Source organism: Chanos chanos, chromosome 4 (assembly GCF_902362185.1).
Source record: "Chanos chanos chromosome 4, fChaCha1.1, whole genome shotgun sequence".
Classification (NCBI taxonomy): Eukaryota; Metazoa; Chordata; class Actinopteri; order Gonorynchiformes; family Chanidae; genus Chanos; species Chanos chanos.
Genome location: NC_044498.1, coordinates 47,496,046 through 47,523,656, shown reverse-complemented (window position 1 = coordinate 47,523,656; position 27,611 = coordinate 47,496,046). Strand labels below are relative to the sequence as shown.

At 40.6% G+C, this 27,611-nt stretch overlaps 1 protein-coding gene across 1 annotated transcript; it reads right to left on the bottom strand.

Moving 5' to 3' along the window:
• Positions 1–1,960: 1,960 nt before the first annotated feature.
• On the bottom strand, positions 1,961–27,124 carry syndig1 (synapse differentiation inducing 1). The gene is made up of 3 exons (XM_030772986.1): positions 26,561–27,124; positions 11,761–11,898; positions 1,961–2,119 (listed from the first exon to the last, which is right to left on the bottom strand). Exons 1-3 carry the CDS (start codon positions 27,122–27,124, stop codon positions 1,961–1,963), a joined length of 861 nt encoding a protein of 286 aa, XP_030628846.1.
• Between the last annotated feature and the right edge of the window lie 487 nt (positions 27,125–27,611).

Sequence of the window (27,611 nt, the reverse complement as noted above, 5' to 3'; positions counted from 1 at the left end):
TTTTGATGTCTCTGAGATGTCTCTATGAAAACTTGGTACAAAATAACCCTTCTCCTTTTAACTGTTGCAGTTGTTAATGTCAGCCATAGAAACTAAATTATGCAACGAACCAAGAAAGTAAATTCTCTTCTGACTGAAAGGTGTATTTGTAACGTCAGAATGTAAGTGAATAATAACTAATAGAAAAATTCCCTGTCACATAATTTTTTTTTTTTTAAACAAACAGGTCAGAATGCTCTTTGGAGAACTTAAATTTTATGTTCTTTCCCTGAGTGATTCTGGTTTTCATCATCATCAACCTCATCTCTCTCTATCTCTCTCTTTCCCCTCCTCCTCTCTCCTCCTTCTCTAATTACCTCTCTATGAGCATCCTGCTTGGGCAGAATGACAGCCTCCCTAATTAGAGAGAAAGCCCATCTTCCACTGATCTTTTGTCAACGGGGTGTTCATCTCAGGAGCGCGGCTGGTAAGAGCTATCACAGTCCCTTTCTCAACCATCACAGCATCATGCAAAATATATGAATCATCTCCCTGCAGAACCAGCTAATAATTCAAACAGCCAAGCGAGATGCCTCTGCCGCTGTGAAGTACATAGAGTGTGTGTAGGTGATTAGTCATTCAGGGTGAGAACTCCAGTGAGCCGAGCGAACGCTAAGGGGAGGGAAAGGGAATCACAGTATCACTGGCCCACGCTCAAGCTAAAAGTCCAATGCTCCAATGCTTCAGTTGTGTTCAAGTGTTGCTTTTATGAATTCTCATGAACTACTACGCCCCCCCCCCCCCCCCTTCCCCGTCCCCTTTTGGTTCTGTGATTGCCTTCATTTGGTTTTAATGAATCTGGAGATTTTTTTTTTTCCCCTCCTTAGACTCCACAAATAGAATTCATATCCCAATTCATTTTGCTTCCTCCATATTCACTTAGAGAGCTTGTTTATCCAACAGTGAATTAGCATAGGTCAAGTGCTACTCTGCAGATGTTTGTTATGTATTATAATGGCGACACAATTTCACAGAGACCGCATTGTGCTGACGTCATCATACTGAAATAAGACAACAACATAAATGATCATTACACATACATATTGCACATATTGAACATACGTGAATGGAAAGATTACATTTATTTTGCATGAACGTGATGTCCAATGGTGAAATCTCCCAAACACAGACTTTTTTTTTTTTTTTTTAACATTTACAGTGAATCTTTTATATACAGCACTGAGGTTCTGGCATTTACCTTTCTGATTGTTGCGAAAACAGAAAACATTGGGTTCTTGTCACATTTTTAACCATCTCACTTCAATGTTTCAGTGTGAAGTCTCCTGTGAATGATTACCTCACATCCTGTAAGAATGAATTCCTCTGTGATCAAAAGGTCACAGATTGATAAAATCCCACGAAGCAGGGTGTTGTATTTCGTAGTCGTACACTGAATTTACGTAATACCGTCAATTTTGTCTCTGAAACAGGAACCTTGAAAATATACCCTTATCCTGTGTCGTCACATCCATGATCCGGAGTCACCGATACACCCAGACAAATCTCACAAGAAAGGCTTGAAAATAGTGTGGCACTTCAGAAAGACTGGTGTGATCTTACAGGACCCAGCCACAGTGTTAATCAATATCAAATGGGGAGTGTCTACTTTTAAGACTTCCTACTTAACGGATGCGACTAAATGTGGCTCACTGAGGCTAATGGAATAAACAGCCAAGTTAATTAATATACGTAACCTCTCATCACTGTCAGTCTCTCTGTGGAGCCTCTCCGTTTGTGGCGGACAAAATATGTCAAAACGTATGGTAACGCTTTCAATTCGCTCTCATGAAAACACATACGCTAAAGCTCTGTCCTGTATAACTGAGAGCGATCTGTAAGTCCAGCACTTGAAAATACCGCCTTGGGACCTGGGCGGGGGGCCAAGTTCTTGTCGTACGGACAGTCTCTCAGCTTTACAAGGCTACAAGTGGTTGTTCTTGGAGAGGTACGCTATGAGGGCGACGGCCACGCCCACGTAAATGCCCGTCCCGATGGTGATTGACAGCACGGCCAGGAAGAGAGCCCGTCTGGAGCTGGAGCTGGCCAGGTGGAAGTCTCCTTTTGTCACCGCTTTGTTTGTCTGTGTCCGAGAAAAGGAGAGAGAGAGAGAGAGAGAGAGAGCGAGAGAGAGAGAGAGAGAGAGAGAGAGAGAGAGAGATGGCGGATTTGAGAAAGGAAAAGAAAAAGAAAAAACAGCAGAGAAATTATTAATTGGCCCCTTTTTCGGCAGCTGAGTGACGGCGAGAACTGGTGGAGAGAGCGTGTGCATAAATAACGAGGGCACTATGACTCACTTTCTCTCCTCCAGGGGCTCGAAAACGGCAGCCTTTTGAAGCCCAGGAAATGTTGCTGAGATTAAGAACAGATGTGTTTTGATAAATTCGTTTAGAAGCCACGTCTTAATATCCCACACTGTCCGCTGTTTTTTTTTATTTTTTTTTTCCCCCCTTCGCCGCCTATTCAGCTCAAGCGTCTCTCTGTCTCTCCCTGACCTCTACTGGATATTTCTCCCATCTCTCCTGCCCTGATTTATTATGTAACGGTGAAAGGAGCTCAGGGCCGTTCGTCAGCAGGTCTTCGCCTTTTATCTCCGGCCACGCTGCTACCCATCAAAGCCGAGCCGCGCTCGGCGTCTCCTGATGAAGTTAATCATTGCACTTTGAGCCTGTTCTTTTATTTATCTGACATTCATAATTCAGATTGTCCAGAGCATGACTATCACGAGGCTGATGTCAAAATCTGATTACTTCTGAGTCGGGCCAGTTCCAGATCTTTCACTAGAGCTTACGACTGAGGTGAAAAAAAAAAAAAGTCAATATAAGGGAATTATGGTCTTTTGTTGTCTTAAATGGTCTTTCAGAAGGTTTGTATGTTTTTTTTTTTTTTTTTTCCTTTCCTGTTTTCCTACCAACATCATCTCAGATCACAAAGTCGATCACAAAGTCCCCTGCCCCCCCCCTCAGGCCCTCTGTTATACGCTTTCTGAACGTTCTGAAGTTTATGAGGACTGTGTCTATATTGCCTCTTCTGGTTACTGCTTCAAAGTTCACCTCGTGGTAACTGAGATGAACAAAGCGAAATGGCAGAGGAAGTCATTTCAGACCCTGACATAAAGGTGTCACAGCGATTAAAGCTTTACAGCCCCCCTCTCTCTCTCATTCTCTTTGTTTTAAAGGAGCCACATCCCCTACATAGCAACAGGGAGAACATTGCAGAGTCCTGCGCAGATGAATAGTTGGCTATAGTAAATGCACCAGAGGCAGAATGAGGGCTAAACCGAGAGAAGAGCCTAAGAAAGCCGAAAGGGGCCGAGAGATGATCATTTAGTTCACATGCGAAAGATATCTGGCCCAGAACCTATGATGCAATCACCCCGCCCTCCCCCCAATCCCCCACCCCCTCCTCCTCGAGCCATTTGAGCATGACGGTGAAGTGTTAACGTGACCGTTGACGGGGGCAGCTGAAATATTCATACATGCTGCCAAAAGCCAGGGTCCCAAGAGGTAACTGCTGAGACGTGAGCTTTCCCGGCAGCATTGCACCAACATCCACGAAACAGGAGAGACACCAACACAATCAAAGAAACCAAACAGTCAGTCAATCTTAGGTGAAAAAAACCCCAAACAAACATGCATTATACATGGGTAATGCTATCCTTTTGAATATACACATAAAATCTAGTTTTTCTTTCACAGAGCCGTAGGACCTAATCAGGTATAACTGTTTTTTTTTGTTGTTGTTGTTTTTTTAAATCGTTGAGCAGAAGTAATCATGTGAAGCCATCAAGTTGATTTGTAAAGTAACTTCCTAAATGTGTGAAATTAATTCATTGATAAACACAATCCAATCAAACACACTTAGACTCAAGACTGTGGTAATTTAGATAAACACGTGAGCAGAACGAGGTCACAGAACTTCAGTTAATTACTTCACACAGCTCCTACAGAGAGTCTGTGATCTGATGTCAGAGGTCCTTGTTTGATCTGGAAGTTTCCTCGTCCGAACTGTGAGGTAGACAGGCATGAGAGTGAGTCAGAATGTCCAGTTAACCGCCTCTCTCTATTTTCACCTTACAATTCGGAGACGCACGTTATGAATCCTGTTCTACGGGGGATCATTTAATTCATGGGGCTAGGCTCAGCAAGGCAGTAATTCCTGCTCCGTGAAATAAGGTTTGGATGTCTTATCATTTTCACGTTGGTGAGCATGTCCTTTGTTCGCTTAGCTTTGGCAGAGTGATAACTGTTCCTTCGGGAAAAGAGACACAAGTCCGCATCTTCCCCTCTTGACAGCTATTACATACGTAATCGTCCAAACAAGGCAAGCTGTCAAGGAGATGTATGTTGTTCATCATGGCGATCAATATCACGGCGACCACACCGTTTACTGACATGCACACAACGCTGAGCGAAGGGCTTACTGATACACAGACATATGTGGTTAGGTTCCGTGGTTTGTTTCCTTTTTTTGGTCGAATTCATGTGGTGTTCAGACAGGAGAACACCCCCCCCCTCCCCCCCAACACACACACACACACACACACACACACACACACACACACACAAAAATCCATTATAATGCAGTTCATCTAATAAAAGCTTTCAGTGACATGATTATGATGTATTGTTTGCAAAGCAGACGATCCAATGTCAAGCACCAAAGCCCCGTCAGTACACAGAAGCTCCACACAGAGACCTTTGCCTGTGGCTTTGCAATACAAACCCAGTCAACGAGGTTTGTTTAATGCTTTCTGTCAGGAGCATGAATTTCAGCCCTTGAACGTAAGCGGAGAGGCAGTAAGTTGTTATCTCCACTCCTGTGATCCATTTATTTTGCTGGCATATCCCTCAAATATTTCTAGCCCTTTGGAAACACCATACAGCGTGCTGTTAAATGATGTCTCTTTGCTGGACTCAAAGCCATACTCAGTACCATTCCATAGCATCTAACAGCACATCTTAAGCACTGGCTGAAACTGACACGTTAAAAAAAAAAAAAAAAAAAATCTTTTGTCCGTGTTTTCAATGAACCAAACATATGAAAAGGATCTTCTAAATCTTATGCACGTGGGTTAAGTGAGGCTTTAAAGAAATCCAGTCATCAGGCTTTGCACATTTCATTTAATCCAAGCTAAAAATATAGCGTGTTAAAGTGACTGCTGGAATACAAATACTATACCTGAATTAAATGGTCATCAAAGACTATGTTAATTTGTACTATGGAAGTGACCATTCAAGATGTTCTGCAGAGAAGTAACACATACATACAGCCATTCAAAAATCAGAATACATTGTGAGTGGATTGCAGATAGCCTATTCTTTATGAAAGGAAAAAAACAATTATTGAACGTCAATAGGAACATGTTACAGTGAATGGGGTTCACCATGAATGGGATTTATGGGGCTTAAGAAAGGGGGAGGGACTCTACTGACCACTGGTCTCTGTTTTAGTACTGAATTACGTATAGCTGGCACTATGCCCCACCACCCAACTACTGTGCTTCAATAAGTCCAGGCGTACGCTTTTGACACAAGCGTAACACAGTCTTTCCCCAGAGGATGTGCCGTGTTTTAATATATTCTCTTTTCAGCTCCAGTTAAAGTACCACTGGAAACAGAGATAATAACCACAGACAGTACGAAGACGTATGAAAGCCATCCAGTGAAACATTTGTCTGAGCTTAATGTTATTATCTTAAAAAAAGATAGTCTTGCTCTCCATTTTGTTCTGTCTGTCTGTCTGCCTGACTGTCTCTCTTACTCCTTCTCACACACACACGCACATGCACGTACGTGGGCGCGCGGAGACGCACGCACACACACACACACACACACACAAAAACACACACAAACACACAGGCAAATCACGTCCTCCTCTGAGAAGATGCAGGTCAATGGTTGGTCAAACTGAATACCTCATTACAGTATGACACGACAAGACCAGCCAATATACAGGTAATGTCTGATTTAACTATCTGATAGGACTTGGTCCTAAATCGTTTGCAGAGACGATGCTATCAGTATGAATATTAAGCTTTTACATGCTACCTGTGCAGTCTTTTGTAACTGATAATTATTCTGAGAAATGGGGAACTATTATGCATCTACGTAAACAGCGAGTAATTGTGCAAGTGATCATATATTATGCTCGTAACTGAATCATTTTTCCCCACAGAAGTGTGTGGCTCATCCATCATGGCTTGTTTCTCTATGACAAACAGCAGAGCAATGGGAACTAATGATGAAATGTGTTAAAGCCATGTCAAGGATAAACTGTTTGTAAACAGGACACAATGATACATAATGAGTCATACCGCCCCATATGGTTATTTTTTGCAGTTAGAACAGGGGCCAGATTAAGTCTCTCATTATTTGAACGCGTGTCATTGCTGCCTAATAATTGTTGCAAAATGGGTTTTTGGGAAGACAGAGTCTCTGCTTTCTCTTGCTTAACCTCCCAACGATAATTCAATCCCAGCATTTGAATTGGGAGTTGAGAGAGAGGGAGAGTTTCTCAAGCCCACTGTTAATGAGCACACTTAGTATGCAAACATGATTAACAATCCTATTGTTTGGCACAGATGAGGAACTGTACTTAGTAATTACTGTTTCAATTTAGGCAAGCATAATTAATTACCATCAAAAACAAAATAAAAACAAATTAACAATGGTGCAGGAGCTCCTCAGATGAAAGGGGAAGATGCTTCATGAATCTGGGCTGCAAAAGGTGAGGCTTGTTTTACATCTTCCTCAGACAATTTTTCCTATTGTGCTTGTGATATTTAAACATCTGTTGCTTGATTACACTTTTGCGTCTGGTAACGCAAGTGTTTGGGAGTAAAAATTCAGCGCGTTCTCAAGATATTCAATTCTCTACAAAGTCTTCTCATTTGCACCTTGAATATTCTAGATTCCGTAAAAATGGAACAACTCACATTTTAGATTCTAAACCATAAATGGGTTTTTTTTTTCTTTCTTAGTCTGAGTTACCATTTGAGAGTTTTCCAAACATGTCATTTCAACCACGTCCTGACCAAAACTTAAATGCGCGCAAAGATAAAATGTAGAGGCTCGGCGAATTACAGAGAAAACAAGAGCAAAACGACGGGGAAAGAACGCAGTGGGGAAACCAACACTTTGTGGGATATTTCTATACATTGTCCCGGGAAGGCATCTATTCAGAGCTACAGTCCCTAAGGCATACGCTCACACATTCTCGAGCCAAAACATTACATAAAGAGCTTAGAGAAGTCGTTTGTGTCGGAGCATGCTCCAAAAGCACAGAATCAGATTATGCACACAGGCTTAGCAAAAACAGACTGTGGCAGTTCAGTGTAGGGCCATGGGAGAAACAAGGTTTTCAACATCTTCAGCGTCTCCCTCTTTCATCTGCCGACTTTACCTTGAATTACAAGCTTTACCAAGTTTAAGTCACATTTGCTCATAACTTCTCCCTTCAAAGTGAAGAACATGCTACGTGTTTATTAAATGACGTCGTCATGTGACGGGTTGACCATTTTAATAAGATGGCCACTGACAATTTTTAGAGAATTACAGACTCCTACCTGATCGTGACATCTGACAAAAATATTTGCGAAACAACTGTGAAAACGTGTAGTGTCGAAGATTTACTCATCTACGAATTTCAGATAAAACACCTTTTCACATTAAAAACTACATTATTCTGAGTATCTCTAATGTATGAGCACAGACTCCCTGGCTCAAATATCATGCCGGTTTCTAGCAAATATTTGCAGTAAATATTGGAACACTTGAATATTGGAAAAATGGGTGATGAATCAAGCTGCATCAACATTTGTTTTGTAGCTCACGTCTGCCTGGAAAAATTGGAGATGTGCATACAACCACAGTTTGCATTAGCAAAACGACAACTTGTATGTGGGAATGCACATATTTCCTGACCAATACAGACACTTGATAATAAACATAATATAAAGTTTTCCTAAGTAATAACTAAGAGTTACATTAAAAAAAAAACTGCCTGAAAGTAGAAAGTCCTGGTTTCTGCTCTGCTTATATACCAATCTGAAAAATGAGGTTATCCCAAATGACATAAACAGAAATAACACCCTTCTGAACCTGGCAAATGATGAGAGGTTTTGTTCAAAGCTGATTCCCTCGGGCCTCCTTGAAGGCACATCAGTCATATAGTTCATTCATAGAGTGAGTCCCAAGCCCCAGTAGTATATGGGGGTTTCACAGATCTGCCCATCCGTCCATTAGCTTTCCCATAGACCCGCCAAACAGATGAAATGTGCTATGGAAAGGACTGGATGCATAATGCATGACCAATCAAACTTTTCCACTCACAGCCAACGCACACACACACACACACACACACACACACACATACACTATGAACTTGGTCATGACTAACTTCAGATTATCAGGTATAAATGTGCCTGCAGGTTTGCTATGCATTAAAACAGATGCAGGTGATGGGGTCTCAGGACAAACGGCATCAAGAGAGATCTTTTTTAAAAAAAACAACAACAACAACAACAGCAACAATAACAAAAAAAACCCCAAAACAAAACAATGTGATGTATGACAAACAAAGACCAAGCAAGTTAAAAAGGCTTCCATCAATAGGCGGATGTAGTCTTGATATCATTAAAATGATTCTAGAGGGATTTGTTTGGGTGTGCTGAGGTAGATTATATTGTTTACTGGAGATGAACGAATCAGTCCGGACAGTTCTGATCATTACCCATGTATTATTAAGACGAGTCACATGGAGGTTTTTTTTTTTTTTGTCTACATCCCTGGGTATTTAATCTGCTTGACAGACATGTCCTGTGATTAGGCGAGTGTCCTTTGAAACTGGATTGTTGCTGTTACAATACATTTTGATAGTGCCAGCTTGACAAGGCGTTTTCTATATTATTTTTTTTCTAAACCATGAGCAGTCCAGCCAATGAAATCCAGACTTAATGACGTTAAAGAGGTTTTCACTCTCAGACACCACAATTTGCAGTTCATCGATTGCTTTGTGATCCCTCAAAGGAAGGAATTAATTGGAATCCCGAGCTAGACAAAAAAAAAAAGGTAAAAAGAAACTAATTAAAAGCTCAGTGACCTTTTAAGTGTCTCCTGATATGCACAAATGAAGCGGAAAGCATATAAAATGTCTCTCATTTTGAAGTCTGTTTGAGGTCCAACCTCTGACACTGAAGTTGGTTAGCAAACAGCAAATAGCTCAACGAAGTCTCTGCATATCCAGAACGAAACGCTACGGCAATCAACTAATAATGATCGGGATATGGCTTTGTGATTCACGTGTGGAGTGCATGAACTGTACAAAATGGAAGCCAGGTTTAGTCAGGCTTTTCGCGTGATGATCGCTTATCAGTCTAAACCTTCGTCTCATGGTCTTGAGTAATCCTTATCAATGGCTTGCATATGCCGCACCATATCCTCTCTTCACGCATTCCTGCCTATGAGTGCCATCCATCCCGTAGGTTTTACTATTGATCTTTTTTCCATAGATTACCAATGGGGATCTCAGAACATACCCATAGTTTAGGAGCGTTCTTTTTTTCCTCACTTTTTCTTCAATGTAACAATAGATTTGATGTAAATTTCAAGCTTTTGGCTTTTGCCGTGTTCAGTATGCAAACAGTGATTTCATTTTTCAGACTGCTGCTATTACTCAGTAATTTTAATCCATTATTGAAAAAGAGGACTTCTGTTTACTCACAAGAAGTCTAAGACTGCACTTGAATATTGTGGCTATATAAACAAAATACATTTTTAACTTCACTTTAACATTGTCTAAAGGTTTAAGCCCTTGAGGACTTTATTTTTGAAAAAAAAAAAAAAAAAAAAACCCAAACAAACCAAAAAAAAAAAAGTTACACTGGAGTTGGTGTTGTTTCTTAATTCGTCTAAATTCTAGCTGGTGACACCATTGTTGTTGTTGTTTTTCTGTAGCAGTGGAGCTTTGTAGTCAGGGATTGATTTTGGCGTGGGCTGAGTTGCTAGTGCCAAACTAGGAGACTTTTTTTTTTTTAATGGAGAATAAGAGAACGGTAGGTGTTGAGTCGTGATGTGCAGAGCAAGAGCAGCCACTGAGAGTGGGCTGATATCACCAAGCACACACACACATACACACACACACACACACAGAGACAGAGAGAGAGAGAGAGGGAGAGAGAGAGAGAAGCACTTGAGATAGTAACCAATCAACTGATCATTTTACATTTACAAATGTAATTACATTTACAGATGTAATCACGAGTATAAAATCATGATTTCAGAATACTGATAAGATGCTATCAGCCTTTTCATTTCTTTGTTGTCAACTATTCAACAAAAATCTATGAACAAATCCGGGAACAAATTTTATATTCTGAAGGAAACCATTCTGTAATAAGACAGCACACATAACAGAATTTAAATTGTCCAACGGTACAATAGGGAAGCAATCCCTGAATTCCTGTTTAACAAAGGCTCTGCTGCTTCATCAAACTTTCATGAATTTGCATCTTTTGGGGTGGGTGAAAAGTTCACACACAATCCAAGGTAAAGCATTGTATACAGGGACAGGGTCAGATGCTCCATCTACTGTCCCTGTTCTTATCCTGAATGAACTGGAACAAAACCATCTCATTGGTAAGATGGTCCACCTGCTGCATGGTCCACCAGCTGATGAAACTGTCAGTGTCATCCATTGAGCATGCTCCTATTTGTGTTTTTGACAGTGTGCGTGATAACACTTCATCAACTGTTTTACAGAGATTCTACATAGATTCTAGATTACATATATTCTAACACACACTTAAAGGAGCTTGGAAACATCTACTAGGGGAAAATAACTCAATAATAACTGAATAACTCAATAACTCTTTGCCATTCTTGACAAATATGGACCCAGGTTAAATCACCTCTCTAAAGTAAATTTAAAAATGTTAATTTAATTGATTTCTTAACTGAAAACAGTATTGAGGACAAATCGAATCATGGCTAATGGAATGACTTAGCAAAAATATTTAACGTTTCTTGTTATTTTTGCTACATACCTCCTAAAACTGAACAATAACAGAATTGAGGCTCTGCTTACTGGCCCAAACAAACAAAGAGAAAAGCTTGGGAACAAACACAGTCTTCATCATCATCATCATCATCATCATCATCAATAAACCAGGCAGAATCTGTGAACAGGTTTAAAAACTAGTTAAGACTATACATGGTAGGTTATCAATTTACGTTTTCCTCAGCATTCTTAAACTGCCATTTCTGATCATTTCTTTTTTTAATTATTTCCTTTTTATCTTTAATTTTATTCTTTCTTCATCGTCTAATTTTGACTGTCTTCATTTTTTATGATGTTTAAGACAGCGCTTTCCACCTCTACTCCAATACAAAATGCAAAGTGAATTCGTGCAAATTAAATACAATTTTTTTTTAAAAAAATGAACAGTTTAGAATTGGAAACAATACTGAATTTCTTCTTCTTCTTCTTCTTATTATTATTAAATGAGACAAAAGATCTTTCCCACCAACTACAGGGTTTATTTTGTATTTTCTTTGCCTTGACTACTATAAACATATGTTGTCACTTCCCTGTACTGGACAACTTGTTTGTGAGGTCCTACATCTCCCTGGCCCTGTTCCAATTATGGAAACAGTAGCATATGAGCCTGAGCGTTTAGCATGCTGCGGCTAAAAGATGCGATTGAATGGGTTAAAGGGTGTTTACCTCATGGGACAGATAGAAGGCGGCTATGCCAAGGGGCCAGAAACAGCAGAGCATGGAGAAGACGCTGAGGCCCAAGTGGTCCCGTGGAGGCATCATCAGGAAGTTGTCCTCGCTCTCTGAGTCACTGGAGTATTCACTCTACACAAACACACGTACACACAGAGGAAAGAGCTCTTACGGTTTACGATGACAAAACATGAGAAGTATCCAGTCCCACTGTCCTTTGTTTTGAATGATCGCAACCCTCTGCCTAATACAAATAAATGAAAATAATGTGCAACCAGTGACAGTCCATGTCGGAATATGAGCACAGATATCTGAATGTCTGAGAGAAATGAGATGCATTATTACAGTGTCTGGCTTCCCATTAGAGTGATTTTGATCTGTCTGTGGCATACACATTTTGGTATTGACATTTTAGATGAAAAATAAAATTGGAAAAACAAAACAAAAGACTAAGATGTATTCTCAAATATTTCATGTGTTTTTAACGCATATCAATAATTATATTGTGTTATACAACAATTGAATATGCAGTAATCACACTGTGTTATTGCCAGCAGTGAATCAAATTCAGCTTTTCAATATTTCCACTATGATGATAAGACGTAACTAGCCATTTAAATGACGTTAAGTGGGAAGACAATTGAAGAGTGGGATTATGGATAACAGGCGGGTAATTTGTTTTGGAATATGAGAATTTCTGTAATCTAGTTTTGAAAATGACTGTTAATATGTCTTTCAAGGCATTCTTGATATTGATGATGCCCATTTTCAGACGGGAGCAGATTAGTCCTGTCAGAATATCTCATGCTTAACTCATCTGAGTTATTTAAAGGCCCAGTCAGGGGCCAAATATATTCCCATTCTATCTGACTCTGTCTTTTTCTTGCCTCTTAGACTCACAACTACGGTAAACAATATGTCCGTGGCATTTTAGAAGGTTGTGTCATGTACACATGCACTGTGCCTTTGACTAAATTTGTGGATGTGTCTCTGAATATCTCTATGAATACCACATGATTTTGTCTTCTGCATATCTTTATGAATAACAGATGAAAAGATGGTTCTGTGTATATGTCATCCAGACAGTCAGGCATTCTAACTGGACAATGGAACTGTAAAGCATAATTCATTTATTCTCTCTCTCTCTCTTTCTCTTTCTCCGTACCAAATGTATACTCTAAAGAACTCTGTGCAGACAGACTCGTTTGAGTTTCATGTATCATGACAGCATAAATCTTGTTTTTTTTATAGACTACTGAAATGAAATATTATCAAAACAGGGAGCTGCAACAGCGTAGGTGTTGAGGAGAAACAGAGACTGGAGAACAGCAGGGGAGATTTTACATCTAAAGATTCCCTGAGACTGTTATTCACTTGGATGTTAAAACAAAGTCTTGAACTGATATGTAAACTGGCCTAAAAGCAAGATTGAGTTTTAATGACCTTTCATTTGTAGAGCCCCACAGTGCAGAAGCAATGAATTTGAAGACATAATGTAATTTCCTGGTTTTGAGAAGATGGTGGGGCTCCGGTCATTATTTTCCAAAAAACGGTTATCATCATCTGTGATTACAGCAATAACACCCCCAGTTTTGCTATGAGAGAAGTTTACTTTGGATTAAAAAGCCATTATTATACGCTTACAAGTCAGTTAGTGGTAATTTCATACTACAGTTAGAATTTAATGAATTATATAATGCTTTTCACCAGTTCACACATTACATTAAAAGAAAAAGGACCAGATCTCACAAAACATTAAAAGTCTGTTTTGTTGCCCCACACTATGCAAATCTATACGACATGTCTGGGTTTGCACAGTGGAAACAATTCAACTAGTTAAAATGAGATTATTAGAAGATCAGGCCATTTTACCAAAATCATCAGTCACTGTAGTAATCCTGATATTGTAATATAACCCTAACATAATCTGTGAAGCATTGCATTTAGATAGCTCCACAAATAAGTCACATCTTAAGATGTGTACACAACATTTTCTTTCAAAACGCTAACCCCCCCCCCCCCCCCCCCCCCCCCCAAAAAAAATGTTAGTTGCTCTCCAAAAAGCATGTTCAAATATATATTTATCTCAGGTCGAATTTCAAAGTTCCTCTCAGTTAAAGGAAAACCCAGCACTTGAAAGGCCCGAGAAAAATAAGTCAGGACAGTGAGCTTGTCTTTGACATTTAATAGCAGTATAGTATATTATTGCTTTAATTATTACTCATTTTTAATGAGTAGGATGTAAGGTTGGGTACCCGAGAACCAGTACAATTTAGTACTGGGTCTTTGATTGGCCAAAACCAGTACACTGGTAAACTCCTGAGGAAGCGGTAGCACTACTGGTATTTGACTGCGTAATAACAACGTTCCGTCAATACTGTTTGCCATTCCCTAGAGCAGCGATTACATTCATGTTATCTGTTTATTATACACACATCCTGGAATCAATCGCTGGAATAGCTGTTAGAGTCAAACACTCCGAAATGTGGGCACACTTCTGTAGAATCAGCTATGAGAAAAAGTGTCGAAAAGATTGTGCTTTTGCATGGGAGCTAACACTAGTGATCTAACGAAACACCTTCACTTACGCCATTGGATTTATCTGAAGCCGTGCAGAGTTCTTGACTGCCTCTCGACAGCCTTTGCTGACCCTCAGCGCACAATGAAGTCCAGCGAAGCAAAGCTAGCCCATAAATCTAAAAAGGTAGCTAACTTGAACTAGGGGAAACAGGTCACTTGTTCCAGTTGTTATCAGTGTCAGATAATGTTCGTAAAAATTGTAAATTTGAAAAAAAAAACCCTGCAATTTGGAATTTGAACGGTTCCGTTTTTTTTTTTCCTCTGAACTTGGCTTAGTTCATGCTTAAAACTGGTTATAGGCCTATCAACATCTCATCGAAACTACTGGAATTCATAGAGCTAGCAATTAATGATTGTGCTGTCGCAAACACACACACACACACACACACACACACACACACACACCTTTTCTCAACATACAGTTCAACACCAGTGTATCAAATAATACCAAGAGGCTTGAAAATGGTTTTTTTTTTATTACATTTTTCTGATAATTCATGGTGAAATATCTGTCTGATGAGGCAAGCAGTAAAAACTCTGCCTCCTCAGACTCCTGTCTCGGCCTCCGAGAGGAGGCCCTGCTTATCCATAGCTACAGCGTGATGGCTTACCAACACATCTGTCGCACTGTGGTCAATCCCATGCTCCGTATGACCTCTGGCCACCCTGGGCCTTCGCAGTGTGGGGCTGGGGCAAAGCCCGAAATAGAGCTAATCTGAACCATTCCAGTGTCCCACTCTGGAGGAGACTGTCTTGCCTGAGAGGTGGGTTCGATTTATGGAGACGTTTGCTGGTTACACCCTGAAATGCCATGCTCCTCACTATGAGTTGGATAACAGAGGGTAACAAGCGCCAGAGTAAACGATGAGTTGCCAACAGTTTAGCACCTATGAGGTCCAGATTTTAGATGCAATAATGCATAAAATCCGTCTGACACCATCAAGAGACGTTCATTGATTTAAGAAGGTTATTTTGTACACCAGAAACAAGATGGGAGTATAGTGATCTGTAAGCCTGGGCAACTGTAATATTCTTCTTTATGTTGATCAGGCTCAAAAATGGTTATAACTGAAAATGTACCATACCGATATTCACTCTTCAAAGCAATGAACTGCTGAATAGACCATAGACTACAAACAGGTGACATTTTGTAATAGTCTTGGATTTGGATTCATGAATCTTATTTTTGGGAACTGTGCATTTTGACAAAATTGCAGTGAGAATATTTCATCCGATCCTGTAACTTTCTTCGGGCCAAGTTACACATTTTGGTCATTGTGAAGGCTGTCCGATCAGAGTTTTTCACCAGTGTTCATCAGTGTTTACCAGCAGCATGTGAAATGTACTTGCAACCCTACTCAGTTTCATTTAAGTCACAGTCTGTGGAAAACATATTAAATGGATATGTTAATACCCCCCCCCTCCAAAAGTAACAAGGCCCTTCCACCAGGCAGAGACATCACCCAGAAATTTTGTTGTGGGGCTGGGAATGACGCAAGACTGAGTAGGCTAGACTGCACATACATATATGTGCACACATAGAACTCAAATGGAATAAATACAGACAGTGATCTCTTATGTTTACTGTTGATATAACAGTGTTTAATGAACTCGTCTAACCATGCTTGCAAAAAGGATGATTTAGCCAATTAAATTTGTCTTCTGCAGAGAATCCTTGGTAACAGATGTCTGCTGTAGGTTTACACTTTGCTATGCTAGTGCTGCACTGTAATCAGTATGATAGAATCATTTGGAAAAAATTGATTCCTTTTTACTGTGTGTATGACAATTTAATCTGCCTTAATAGATATCTACCTCCTCAAGCACAATGCTAACAGTGGTGTGACAGTGTGATAGTGGTATGTGTGAAATTATAGGAAAAAACCCTGACTGAGTTTGTAATACAAGTTGCTGCAAACATGAAGTGAGTTGAGAGCATTGGTAGAAAGAGTGGACAACTTTCTCGTTTTGTCCAGAGACTAGCCTTAAGAGATGACAGCAGCACCAGCAGCGCCTAAACTTGTTGACAGATTTCGTGGACATATTTCAGCTTTTAAGTTGACAAAAACCAGCAAGCCCCTAAGCATAACAGTGGCACTGTACAAGCCCTGTTTTCAAGTGTGTCTCACAAAGGGAGGCAACATGTCAACCTAGCCGTGCATCTGACAGATAAACATCCTGACCTTTCCAAGGACTTCAAAGACCAACAGGTGATAGCTGACTACTTGTTAACTTCCCTGTTATTTCCATGAAAAAAAAAAAAAACAGTGATTAAAATGTCTCTGCAAAATAGTAATACACGTGTTCATACAAACATATTTGTTTAATACTGAAAGTGTTGTCCATGACGTTGTATGCATGTGACAGTGTATAAGGGGCTGTAAGCTAACTGAGAGACATTGAGCTAGCAAACAAGTCATCACATGGTGCATGCTCGGTGCCCACAGAAACAAATGAATGTGCACATGAATACTGAAACCAAATAGCAAGTACCAAACGTTTTGACAGTCATGAAGAGAAGGGGGCGGGCAACCAAATGTGTAGGTGTACCTGACTTACACACAGTCCGACTTTCGTCTCTTCGACTTGTGCAGACTCTGCCTCCAGATAGCAGCAGAAAGTCCTCACTGCTCAAACTCTGCCTCTAAATTTGACAACATGGCAGAGGAATTTTGTCTTCAGTTCTATAGAACTGAAGCCACGCTGTCCTTGCTTTTTACAGTCATTGTGTAGGACAGATGTTCGTCACCAGCTTGATGTGCCATTAGCAAAAATGTACTTTATGATCAAATTTGACAGCAAAAATAGCTTCAGAGCCATTAGTAGGAGATATCTTGTAGCTCCTCAGCTAAATAATTGAAATGTTTGGGTCCAGGTAGGGTCACATCCAAAGTTCTGTCCACGTTGCTGAGAGATTTTTATGTGGAAAGATGAGGAAAGCTGAGGAAAAGTGTCAAAAAAAGGTACCACAAGAAAAACAAGCCAGGGTTTAGCCTGTGTAGCCTGGTGAGAGCTCACTGGTTCTGAACTTCTCAGGCTAACAAACTATGCTCCTTCCTACTGAGCAAGCTCGATTATGTACAAAGAGGAGGAGATACACGCATTTCCCCAGATAAAGATGGGAGAAAGGTATCTGACAGATATCTGTAGATCCTGGCCAGCACTGGGTGTGATCTAATGTTTGCCCATGTTCTTTCTCTAGATAGCAGAGAACAAGGCAGAACCATAAAGGAGAATGCAGGAGCTGGACAAACTTCTCATGGAGCATTAAATAAGGAACACTGCAAGCCTCTCAAACCTCTAGCTGTCCCCCCCAGACTCCTACATCAGCTTTGGAGCAAAGCACAGTCGCAAGGGATCTACCGCTACATTCATGTCCTTTGGCCTGCCTGGTAGCAATGGTAGAAAAAAAACAGAGACTGTTTCAGGCACTATTGATGGATGGGTTTGCTTCACTGAGACCTTTGCTGGACCCAACCTGAAACACCATGCTCCTCGCTATGAGCTGGACAACGTAAGAATTCCCGCATCAAAGCAGGCGAAAAAGAGTAAACGAAGACAGTGACTCTGACAATAGTTAAAAAAAGAAATAAACACAGACTTTTGAATGTGTCTTAAAGATTTGGTATGAACATATGACTTCAACCTATCTGTCACAACAACCTGGCAACCTGGCAACCTGATCCAAAAGGCATGTGTGCAGCTGCTCTGTGCAGGCGGGCGGGCCAGTTGAATGCGGAAAGAATTAGCTAGCTAACTTAGCCGTCGTCAAAATGTCAGGGCAGGGTGGCATTCCACCCTAAAAAATCCAAATTCACCTGCACATTGGACTGAACAGTTTCCATTTATATCTACTAGTCACCAGGATAGTGGCCATGCAAAGCCTGTAGGGTTTATTTTAATATAGGGCATGGCGGGAAAAACAATGTGAGCCAGCAAATCAGGTCCCAATGGCACAAGCGTGCCGATGAGGCACAGAAGGGTACGTCGGGGATCTTGACCTTCATCACCAAGGGACAGACAAAGGCAGAAAACGTCTTAAAGGCAGAACTCAAGATGGCTATGCTGATCGCAAAGGAGAACATTCTGTTTTCATTTTGCGACGGCTTCAGTGCAAGTGTAGCAGTCATGCTCCCTGATTCCACGACAGCCAGAGAATATGCTTTGGGAAGGACAAAAACAACTCAGCTTCTCAAAGATACCATTGCCCTGGAGCTTGATGACGAGGACAAAAACATCTGCCAGACCAATCCATTTGGATTACTGTGTGATGAGTCAAACAACATCCACAAAGACAAAGAACTTGTAATACTGGCAAGAGTGTATGATGATAACAGTCTTGAGGTTGTCACGAAGCTCATTGACATGCCAGTCTGCAATGTGGGCACCACAGAAAATCTTTATGAGAAGCTGGCAACATCTTAAAACAGGAAAAACAGGAATCCCATGGGACAACTTGATGGACTTCAACTCTGACAACTGTAGTGTGATGAAAGGAAAGCGCCATTCAGTCATCAGCAAACTGACAGCTAGTCAGTCTCATGTCCAGGATGTGGGTTGCATATGCCATCTTGCCCAGCTTGCCACAGGCTGTGGCATCAAAGCCATCAAGGCCCCAGTAGAGGACTTACTGGTTGGAGTGTATTACCACTTTGAAAGAGAGATGAGTTCTATATGGAGTTTGTGGAGTTCACTGACACAGACAGACTTAAGCTACTCAGGTGCTGCAGTACACGATGGCTCAGCCTCCACACATGCATTCAGAAAATGCTGAATCAGTGGACCGCTCTGCAGGCTTACTTGGATAGCTATGAAGATACAGAGAGGAGTGCTAAAATAAGGGCCCTGACAGGCCACCTAAACCATCCTGAGATGAATTTCTACTTTATGTTTCCGAGTGTCACTCTTAAGCCCTTGGTTCCTTTCAACACTGCCTTCCAGGCTGAGGGAGTGATGATCCACAAGCTCCACAGTGAGATGACAAGACTTGTCAAGCGATACTTGGGCTACATTGTTCCAGCCAGATCCATTGTGGATACTCCTCTCAGAGAGGTACCCAATGGTAGTGAGAGACAGTGAGAGCTTTCTATGAGGAAGTCACTGGGAAGAGGCTGGAGGCCTTTCCCATTGACTTGCAACTACTTCAGGACCTGAAGGTGTTGGATTCAGCCTCTCGTCTTGATCTCTCTCCTGAAACAGGTTGACCTTGTTGTTTTGTGATTTACCTACTGATCAAATCATCATATTATTGTAAGGGCACCCACTCAGTGCTTCTAAGTACTCTTACTCTAACTCTAAATGTGCTGGAAATTTGTTAAGGCTTGGCAGCATGTTTCCTCAGCTGAGGCTTGATGCAGATAGGCTGAGGGAGGAGCTGGTAGACTACCGGGTCTCAAACAGGATGGAAATGCCAGAGGAAGAGAGAGTGGACAGACTCTGGGGTCATCTTGGGAAAGATGAGAGGTTCAGTCAGCTGGCAACTCTGATGAACGCAATGTTCTGCATTCCACACAACAATGCCTCCTCAGAGAGGGAACTTTTAGCGTGGTGAAAAAGATTGTCACTGAAAACAGAATGAGCATGAACAACAGCTCTCTCTGCTCTCTGTTGTCATGCACGATCAACCATAGCAGCCCTGGTTACAGATACACTCCATCTAAGAGGGTACAGATAACTGCCAATACGGGCACATGTAATTACAATTAAGTCTTTTTAGTGCACAGAACTTGGAGGAGCAAGAAAGCCACACATGCATACTCATACTCACTTATACACACATACTTACAAGCATACAACAACAACACACACATTAACTCAGAAGCAAATGCATACATAGACACACTTATTAATATTATGTTCATGGAATGATAATATTAATATAAATTGATATGTGTCTTGTACCCCAGTGTTAACCTGCAGTGTTTCTGTGATAAACTGACGTTGATGTTTTGTCATAACATAAATATAAATAAAAATATAAATAAATATGATTATTTACTTGATTGCTTTCCACAAGAGAGAGTGGAAAGAGAGAGTCTAGCACAAGAGTCTAGCACAAGAGTGTAGCGTAAATTCCACCTGGAATACCGGTATGCATGTGAACACGTAACCAATTAAGCCCAACCAAAACCTATGAACAGCTTTTCACATAGTTTTCCCAGTCCTGTTCCAGGAGTAAACTATTCTCTTCTGTCTGCATCTGGAGAGCAGCTCTGCTCAGATTTAGAATCAAGAAATTTCCCTGGACAGAGGAATACACCATTTCTTTCCTGTGGTTTGTAATAATAAACCACCAACGTTTTACATCGTAGGCGACAGAGTTTTCAGGATGAAAATGTGCTTCTTGACAGAACTGAACAGCAAACATGACTTCAGCACCGTTTGTAGAATAGCCGTTGTAACGCTTCAGCAAAACAGTTAAATAGTTTGCGTTGGATTTGGTCGCGAAAACTGAACAGTTTCGGGTTTGGTACAATTATGGTTGCGGTTGAGCTTGAACTAACTGTATGACCTGTGAAATCAATGTAGGATATGACACGATAGGACATTTGTCCAAAAAGCCTGTGTATTAGTTTTTTAAATGAGTGGAAATAAATTGTTTTGAAGGGGTGGCATGGCAGCACAGTGTGTAGCGCTGTTGCCTCACAGCAAGAAGGTCCCAGGTTTGATTCCTGGCTGGGCAGCCAGGGTCCTTTCTGGTCCTTGTGTCTGCGTGGGTTTCCTTCCAAAGACATGTAAGTCAGGCAAATTGGAGATACTAAAGTGCCCCTAGGTGTGAATGTGTGTGTCTGCCCTACGAAGGACTGGTGACCTGTCCAGGATGTTTCCCCATCTTTTCCCCAATGAGCGCTGCAATAGGCTCCAGCAGTGCCTGTGACCCTAATTAGGATAAGTTGCTTAGAGACTGAATGAATTAATGAAAAGTTGTTTTGAAGTATTAAAAAAATACATATTAAGGCACAAGAATGTCCAAAACTGCAGAGAGTAAACAGAAATTTTGAATGACTTGGCATTAACTTATTCAGTGTCCGGTTTTGTAATAAGAAATTTTTTTTAAAAAATGAGGTGGTTTGAAAATACAAGCATATGCTTGTACGTACACACATACAAATATACATAAATACATGGTTTACTCAGTCAGAGCATATCTTTGTCCAGTCAGGCTGAATTTGAGTTTATTTAGATGGCACTATGATTGCCACTGTGACATCATCTCAACAGTGACATCGTAGAAGATCTTTTTCACCTCAGTTCCACAACTGGTAATCAACACTCTGTAATATTACAGTTTGAAAGTAAGTCTTTAGACTACATCCTGAAGCAGAGAACAGAAACGAGCAAAGGACTCTTCCTGATTTAATTTTCAGAGCGATTCTTAAAATGATGAAAAAGGTAACAATGGCCGTAAATTTACAAATGTCCAAATGGAATTTATAAGTGAATTTCATTAGATCTGTGATTCTGAAAAGATTAAAAGAAAAAAAAAGATGACAAGATTTAAGGAGAAAATCACATTTTTGTGCTAAACTTTGTACTAAATTGCTTTTTCAGGAAAATGGAAAAGATACCTGTGATAATAGCTATGCACTTAGAATGTCCAGGGTTCCTTCTAAGTTGCTTAGGGATTTCTATGTGGAAAGGGCAAGTTCTTTCCACTTTAATAGCCTGGAAAACAATGGATTTCACTCACAGCACACCACAACTCCCAAGCTGATGAGAGGTACCAAAAAAAGTGCCACCAAAAAACAAGTTTGGCGCGTGGTAACCGGTGACAACCCCCTAGTTCTTAAATTTACCAGAGTTTCTCAGGCCAGCAAAACATGCTACAAACCACTTTGTCAGCTCAATTCCCCAAAAAGAGCAAGGGATACTCCCAGCTCATCAGGGTCAGATGAGACAAAGGTAGGCTAAACCCTGAAAAAAGTTTGGCTTCATGGACATTATGGGGAGTAGCATAATCTTAGAGTCAGTCTTAAATAACAGATTCAGGATTATGCCAATTCACAATGTTGCTCAATTTTTAACAAAATCTATCGTGGAACATTTGTATATTTCTGGCACATCTCTCTCCTCTAGATAGCAGAGAGGAGGGCAGCATTGGAAAGGAGAATTCAGGAGCTGGAAGGACTCCTCCTGGAGAAGTACAGAGGGAACGCTGCCATCCTTCCAGACCTCCAGCCATGCCCCTCCTCTCCTGCCTTAACCTCAGAGCTGAGCACTGTCCCGGTTGCACTGCTCAGAGAGGAGCCTGTGCTTATTCATGGCCACGGCATGACGGAATACAGGCGCATCTTCCACTCTGTGGCCAATCCTCTGCTCAGCACGACCTCTGGCCAGCCTCAACACGGCAATGTGAATGTGAGGCTGGGTAGAGGCCTGAAGCAGAGGTTATTTGAGGCCCTCCTCTGCCCAACTTTGGAGGAGACTGTCTTGCCTGATGGGCGGGTTTCATTCATTGAGACATTCGCCGGGCCTGCCGCGAAACGCCACGCTCCTCACTATGAGATAGACGACAGTGGGGAACCTGCACCTCAACAGCCAAAGAGGAAAAGGCCAAAACACTGACTCCAGTTATGGATGAGTCATGATCACAGTCCTTATAATATTCTATAAGACATTTCACCATCCTAACTATGAAAGCATAGTTTCTAAATAAAATATTCAAAACATTAGTCTGTGTTCAAAATATTACTCCATTGTATAGGAAACACAATTTATTTCAGTCAGTCTCAGGTTCAGTTTATACTCCTTAGTGTAGCTACAAACGAATCAATCGATTTTTTGCTGGGTAAAAGAAAAATGTGTCTAAAATATAAATAAGATTTATTTTTACAGTATAAAAAACATTATGGAGCATCTTGATCTGAGAGCCCTAGCCACTGAAATATTTGATATAGAGCTGGTTCAAGAATGTGTACTGTCAGAATAGAACATTATGTCTAGACATACCTTGGCATACAACTGAAATCTTGTTTTAGTGAACAATACATGCTAATGTGCTCATTTTGCTGACCTGGAGCGCTAACACCTTCCAGTCTCTTGTTGTGGAAAATATGAGGAAAATATCATTGTCACTTAATGGAAGATATCCCATAATATCAGCACAATTATAGAGAGGAGCTGAATTCTTGGTACGCAGAAAAAACCCCCAAAATATTTTAGTCTCATGCATACACAAATTATCCTTATATCTGTTTCTGCTTTAATCCCAGATATTGGAAAGTCACCAGAAACCAAACTATTTTATTTCCTGTACAGCAGCTCAAAAAAAAACACACAAGGTATTTTGAGGTAGTCTCTCTGCCAATACTCACATATGGTTAAACAGAAAAATAGTCAATTATCACCGAATGGCAAATATCTATAGATCAAAGAGTGGGACGGGAAAGGACTCTCTCAAGTGCTCTAAAGATTAATGATTTTTAATAAAGACTTTCTGTTCAACCCAACGTTTTGTCGAAAACCGCTTATGCTGTTAAACCATTTCCTTTACTTGGATTCAGTTTATTATTACTTTATTACATTGGAATATCAGGTACTTAATTTAAATATATTGAAGTATACTCCTAGTGACATATTTTTATAAATACACAGATATCAACAATCGACCAATTTAAGGCCCAAAAATATGAAGTGAGCTAAACAAGATATTTTTTTCAAATACTAAATTACCACATCATAATGAAGCAAAATGACTTGATTTCTAGCATGTTTTTAATTTACATTGCCTCAGCCCATATGTCCAGTTTCCATGTTCCTTGTTAGTCGTTTGACTTCTCTATTCACACCCTGTTTGGATGTGTTTTCTTTTTTCCTTCAGTCTCTGTCTGGCCTATGCCTTACAAATATTATAATGTTATTTCAGGTGTAATCAATCTAAATATTACCTTCCTTTCTTCTGTTTCCCTCACTTTATCGTTAAACAATTCTCTCATTCCCTCCTTCCCACCTCTGTCATCTTTCATTTCTTTTTGCCTCATTTGGACTGAACTTTCTTCTCTTTGGCTCTTTGCTGTTCTGTTGCCTTTTGTTTCTTAGCCTTAAGTTTCTAGATTTTTCTTTCTTTTTTTTTTTTTTGCTCTGTCTTTTTCTCCACACTTGCATTTCCTTGTCAAGTTGTCTTTGTTTTTTGAGATTGCATCAGCAACTCCTCAAGCAGTACTATGAAGGGCATTTTTTGATAACACGACAGCCATTCTCTACCTCAGCCCTCTCTCCTGTCCAAGTCACTGCTGTCTGTCCATCTTCACCTCCTATTCTTTCAGTAATCCTTCCTATTTTTGGGGTCATCAGGTTTTGGAGTTGGGGGTGCATTGGGAGTCCAGGAGCTGAAAGTCCATTATGAGAACTTTTGACTTGTGAACGCTCATTTTCAACTTTCCTCGTTCTGTAGTCTAGTTTTTTTTTTCCATGGCTGGTGCAGTTGTTTAGGACGCAGGTTTCAGAAAGTCTCCAGGTTCTAAATTTGCATTATTGCTCTGTATTTTGTCTTTCTCAATCCCATTTCCTTCATCTCCCACAACACATGTCCCGATCGCTTTGTGAATGTTGTATTTAAACCACAAAACATTAACACAAAAAGGGCATATAATTTAAGATGATGAAACTCTGTTTGTGTATTCAAACCTTGGAGAGGGACTGCTTGCTGCGGATTTACGACAACGTATCAAACAGTGAAAGCTGCAGGGCAGTGCAGTATGAATTATTGAAGGTTTTTCTTTCTCAAAGCTGAGCTGTAAAAATGACCTGTCAAATTAATATGCATCTGAGGTGATAAATGTTATTGGGGAAAAAAAAAAAAAAAAAAGAAAGGTGACATTGTTCAGTCACTAAGCTTTGAATGAGCCTGTGTACTGACACACACTCTCTGATCTTTGCATGATGCTTTACTGTGATTACACGCCAGCCACAACAGACGAGAGATGTGAGCTTGCATAATATAAAAGTCAAGCGTTCCATTAATTTGATTCAAAAATTAACTTCAAGAGTGTTTTCTATCAAAAGGTCAGAACACACACTAAATGGTATGATAATTAAAGGGACACCGTGGCCTTTCAAAATTGTGAAAGGATAATATAGTTCTCTTTCACTGTCTAACAATGTTGGACAGCACTCCCAATAAAACTGGCTTTTACCAAGGGTGGCAAAACTTGTTAGCAGAAAATAATGAGGGAATATGTCATACAAATCATTCAGGCAACTTAATAGGTTTTGAGTAAAACACAATGCGGTGTTTCAGCTTGACAACCCAATAAGGCTTCACTTGGATATGATGAAAGGAGAACTTAATCTCCCTACAAGATTGGTTCTTCAGTGAAGAATCTGTGATTACTTTTTTGGAAAATAAAAACATACTGCTGGAGGAAATAACACTTGACAGGTACAGGAAGGAATTGTTCCTTTGACCCAAAACAATGACAGAAATTCAATACTATACAGAAATTCTATTCTTTACTACACTTTTATATATATATGTGTGTGTGTGTGCGTGCGTGTATAATATTTATATACATATTTTATCAAAAAATTATAATATTTTCACATACAACACTTCATCAGTATGAAGAAAGAAGGGGCTTCAAAGAAGAGAAGCCCATGTTATCATCAGGAAAGGCAAATTGCTATTTTATAAACCTCATGGGCATCCCCACTCTATTGATTAAAGGTTCTTTGAAGGTCATTGTCCTTTGAAATAACCAACTCAGATCTCCTTACACATCTGCATGTGAATGCCACCTCTCCATGGCATATGGCCACCTGCGCAGGGATCTGCAGGGATCTGCAGACCTGCGCAGATGCCCTAGAACAGGTGGCTCAGACAGCCGGGAAGCAGCAGGAAACTGGCAGTCCACTCTGCCGCTTTCCTTTTGCCTCATTCCTCTCTCACCTCCCACAAACAGTCCCTCCCTCAGCAACACACAGAAAAGGAGCTACGGAGATGTGCTTTTCAGGAGATCATAAGTACCTTGTGACGTATATAGGTAAGAAGACAAAGGAAGGACATGTAGAGGGTGAGCTTAAAGGATTCCTGCAGGCAAAGATCCCTTGGTGTGGATGAGCGACAGTAATAATATCTGTGTGGTTTAAAGGGAATTTGGAAAACCACCATACCATGGACAAAATCAAAAAAATGCATAATCTTCAGCTCATTGATTCAGCACACTGTATTTTATCAAAAAATTATTTAGAGAATAAACCAGTTCCCTGATCTTACCTCAAGTTCTTGAAACTCGTCATCATCATCCACATCATAAGAGAGCGTCTGAATCTTCGCGTCCTCCATTGAGAGATCGAGGAACTTGCCATCTGAGAATACAATTGTGTCCTTGGTTACAGTTGCCGTGGAGGAGGCAGGTGTTATGTCCTCAATGAAGGTGGTCTCACAACAGTCTCCTCCATCACCCCATGCTCTCAGCATGTTCTCAGAATACAGGAAGAGGTTGGGCCTGAAACAGGGCTCTATGGCCTGGGGCAGGGTGCTGGGATTGAGCAGCTGTGGAGGTCCTCCACTGACCTTTGTCCCATTCCTGTCTTGAGACACCTGCTGGGGAGAAAGGTTCACCACCACATGGCCCTGGTACTGAGGGGCTGAGTAGACTGACACCAGTCCTTCCTTGGTCTCCACCATCAGGCTGTGGGTGTTGATCAGACCATTGCGCGTACAGCATCCAGGTCCCGTGTCTCCGCTGACACCAGCTGATGATGGCTTCCTCTGAGCAGGGGGGTCGTTTTCCTCCTCCGCTGCCGTTACTGGTTCTGTTCCCACATGTGCCTCCATCCTGAGCTATTCAGCACTCTTTCTGGAGATATTCCTGTTCCTTTCACAGGCTCCCGTCATAGATGGCTTCGGGGAGACATGAGGTATCAGTCTAGACTTTCCTGTAAGAAGTCATATTGAAATGATTATTTTCATGAAGACCTTGTAAAATTTTACTGTAATCATACTATTCTTTTTACTTGAGGATGAAATAATACATATAAAAATACTCAGTCATTCAATCTAATGGCTGCAACAGGATACCTTCAGTTGAACATTACAATTGCACCTTGCACCCTAAATGACTTTAATTCATAGTCTGAACATTTAAAGCACGACATTTATTTATTTAGTTAATAAATAAGTAAGTACATAAATCCTGAACTGCAAAATGTCCTCAGAGGTGTATTTGTCTTGATATCCCAAATCATGGGGAAATGACAGTCCTACACTGAGGACCAGAAATAGAACTCTGACACTGTATCCAGACTCTAAAATATTCTCTGGG

Coding starts and splice junctions, on each gene's coding strand:
- syndig1 (XM_030772986.1), bottom strand. CDS start 27,124: ATGGAGGCACATGTGGGAACAGAACCAGTAACGGCAGCGGAGGAGGAA. Junction 11,899..26,560: donor ACGAGTTTCAAGAACTTGAG/GTAAGATCAGGG, acceptor GTGTTTGTGTAG/AGTGAATACTCCAGTGACTC. Junction 2,120..11,760: donor CCTTCTATCTGTCCCATGAG/GTAAACACCCTT, acceptor TCTCGGACACAG/ACAAACAAAGCGGTGACAAA.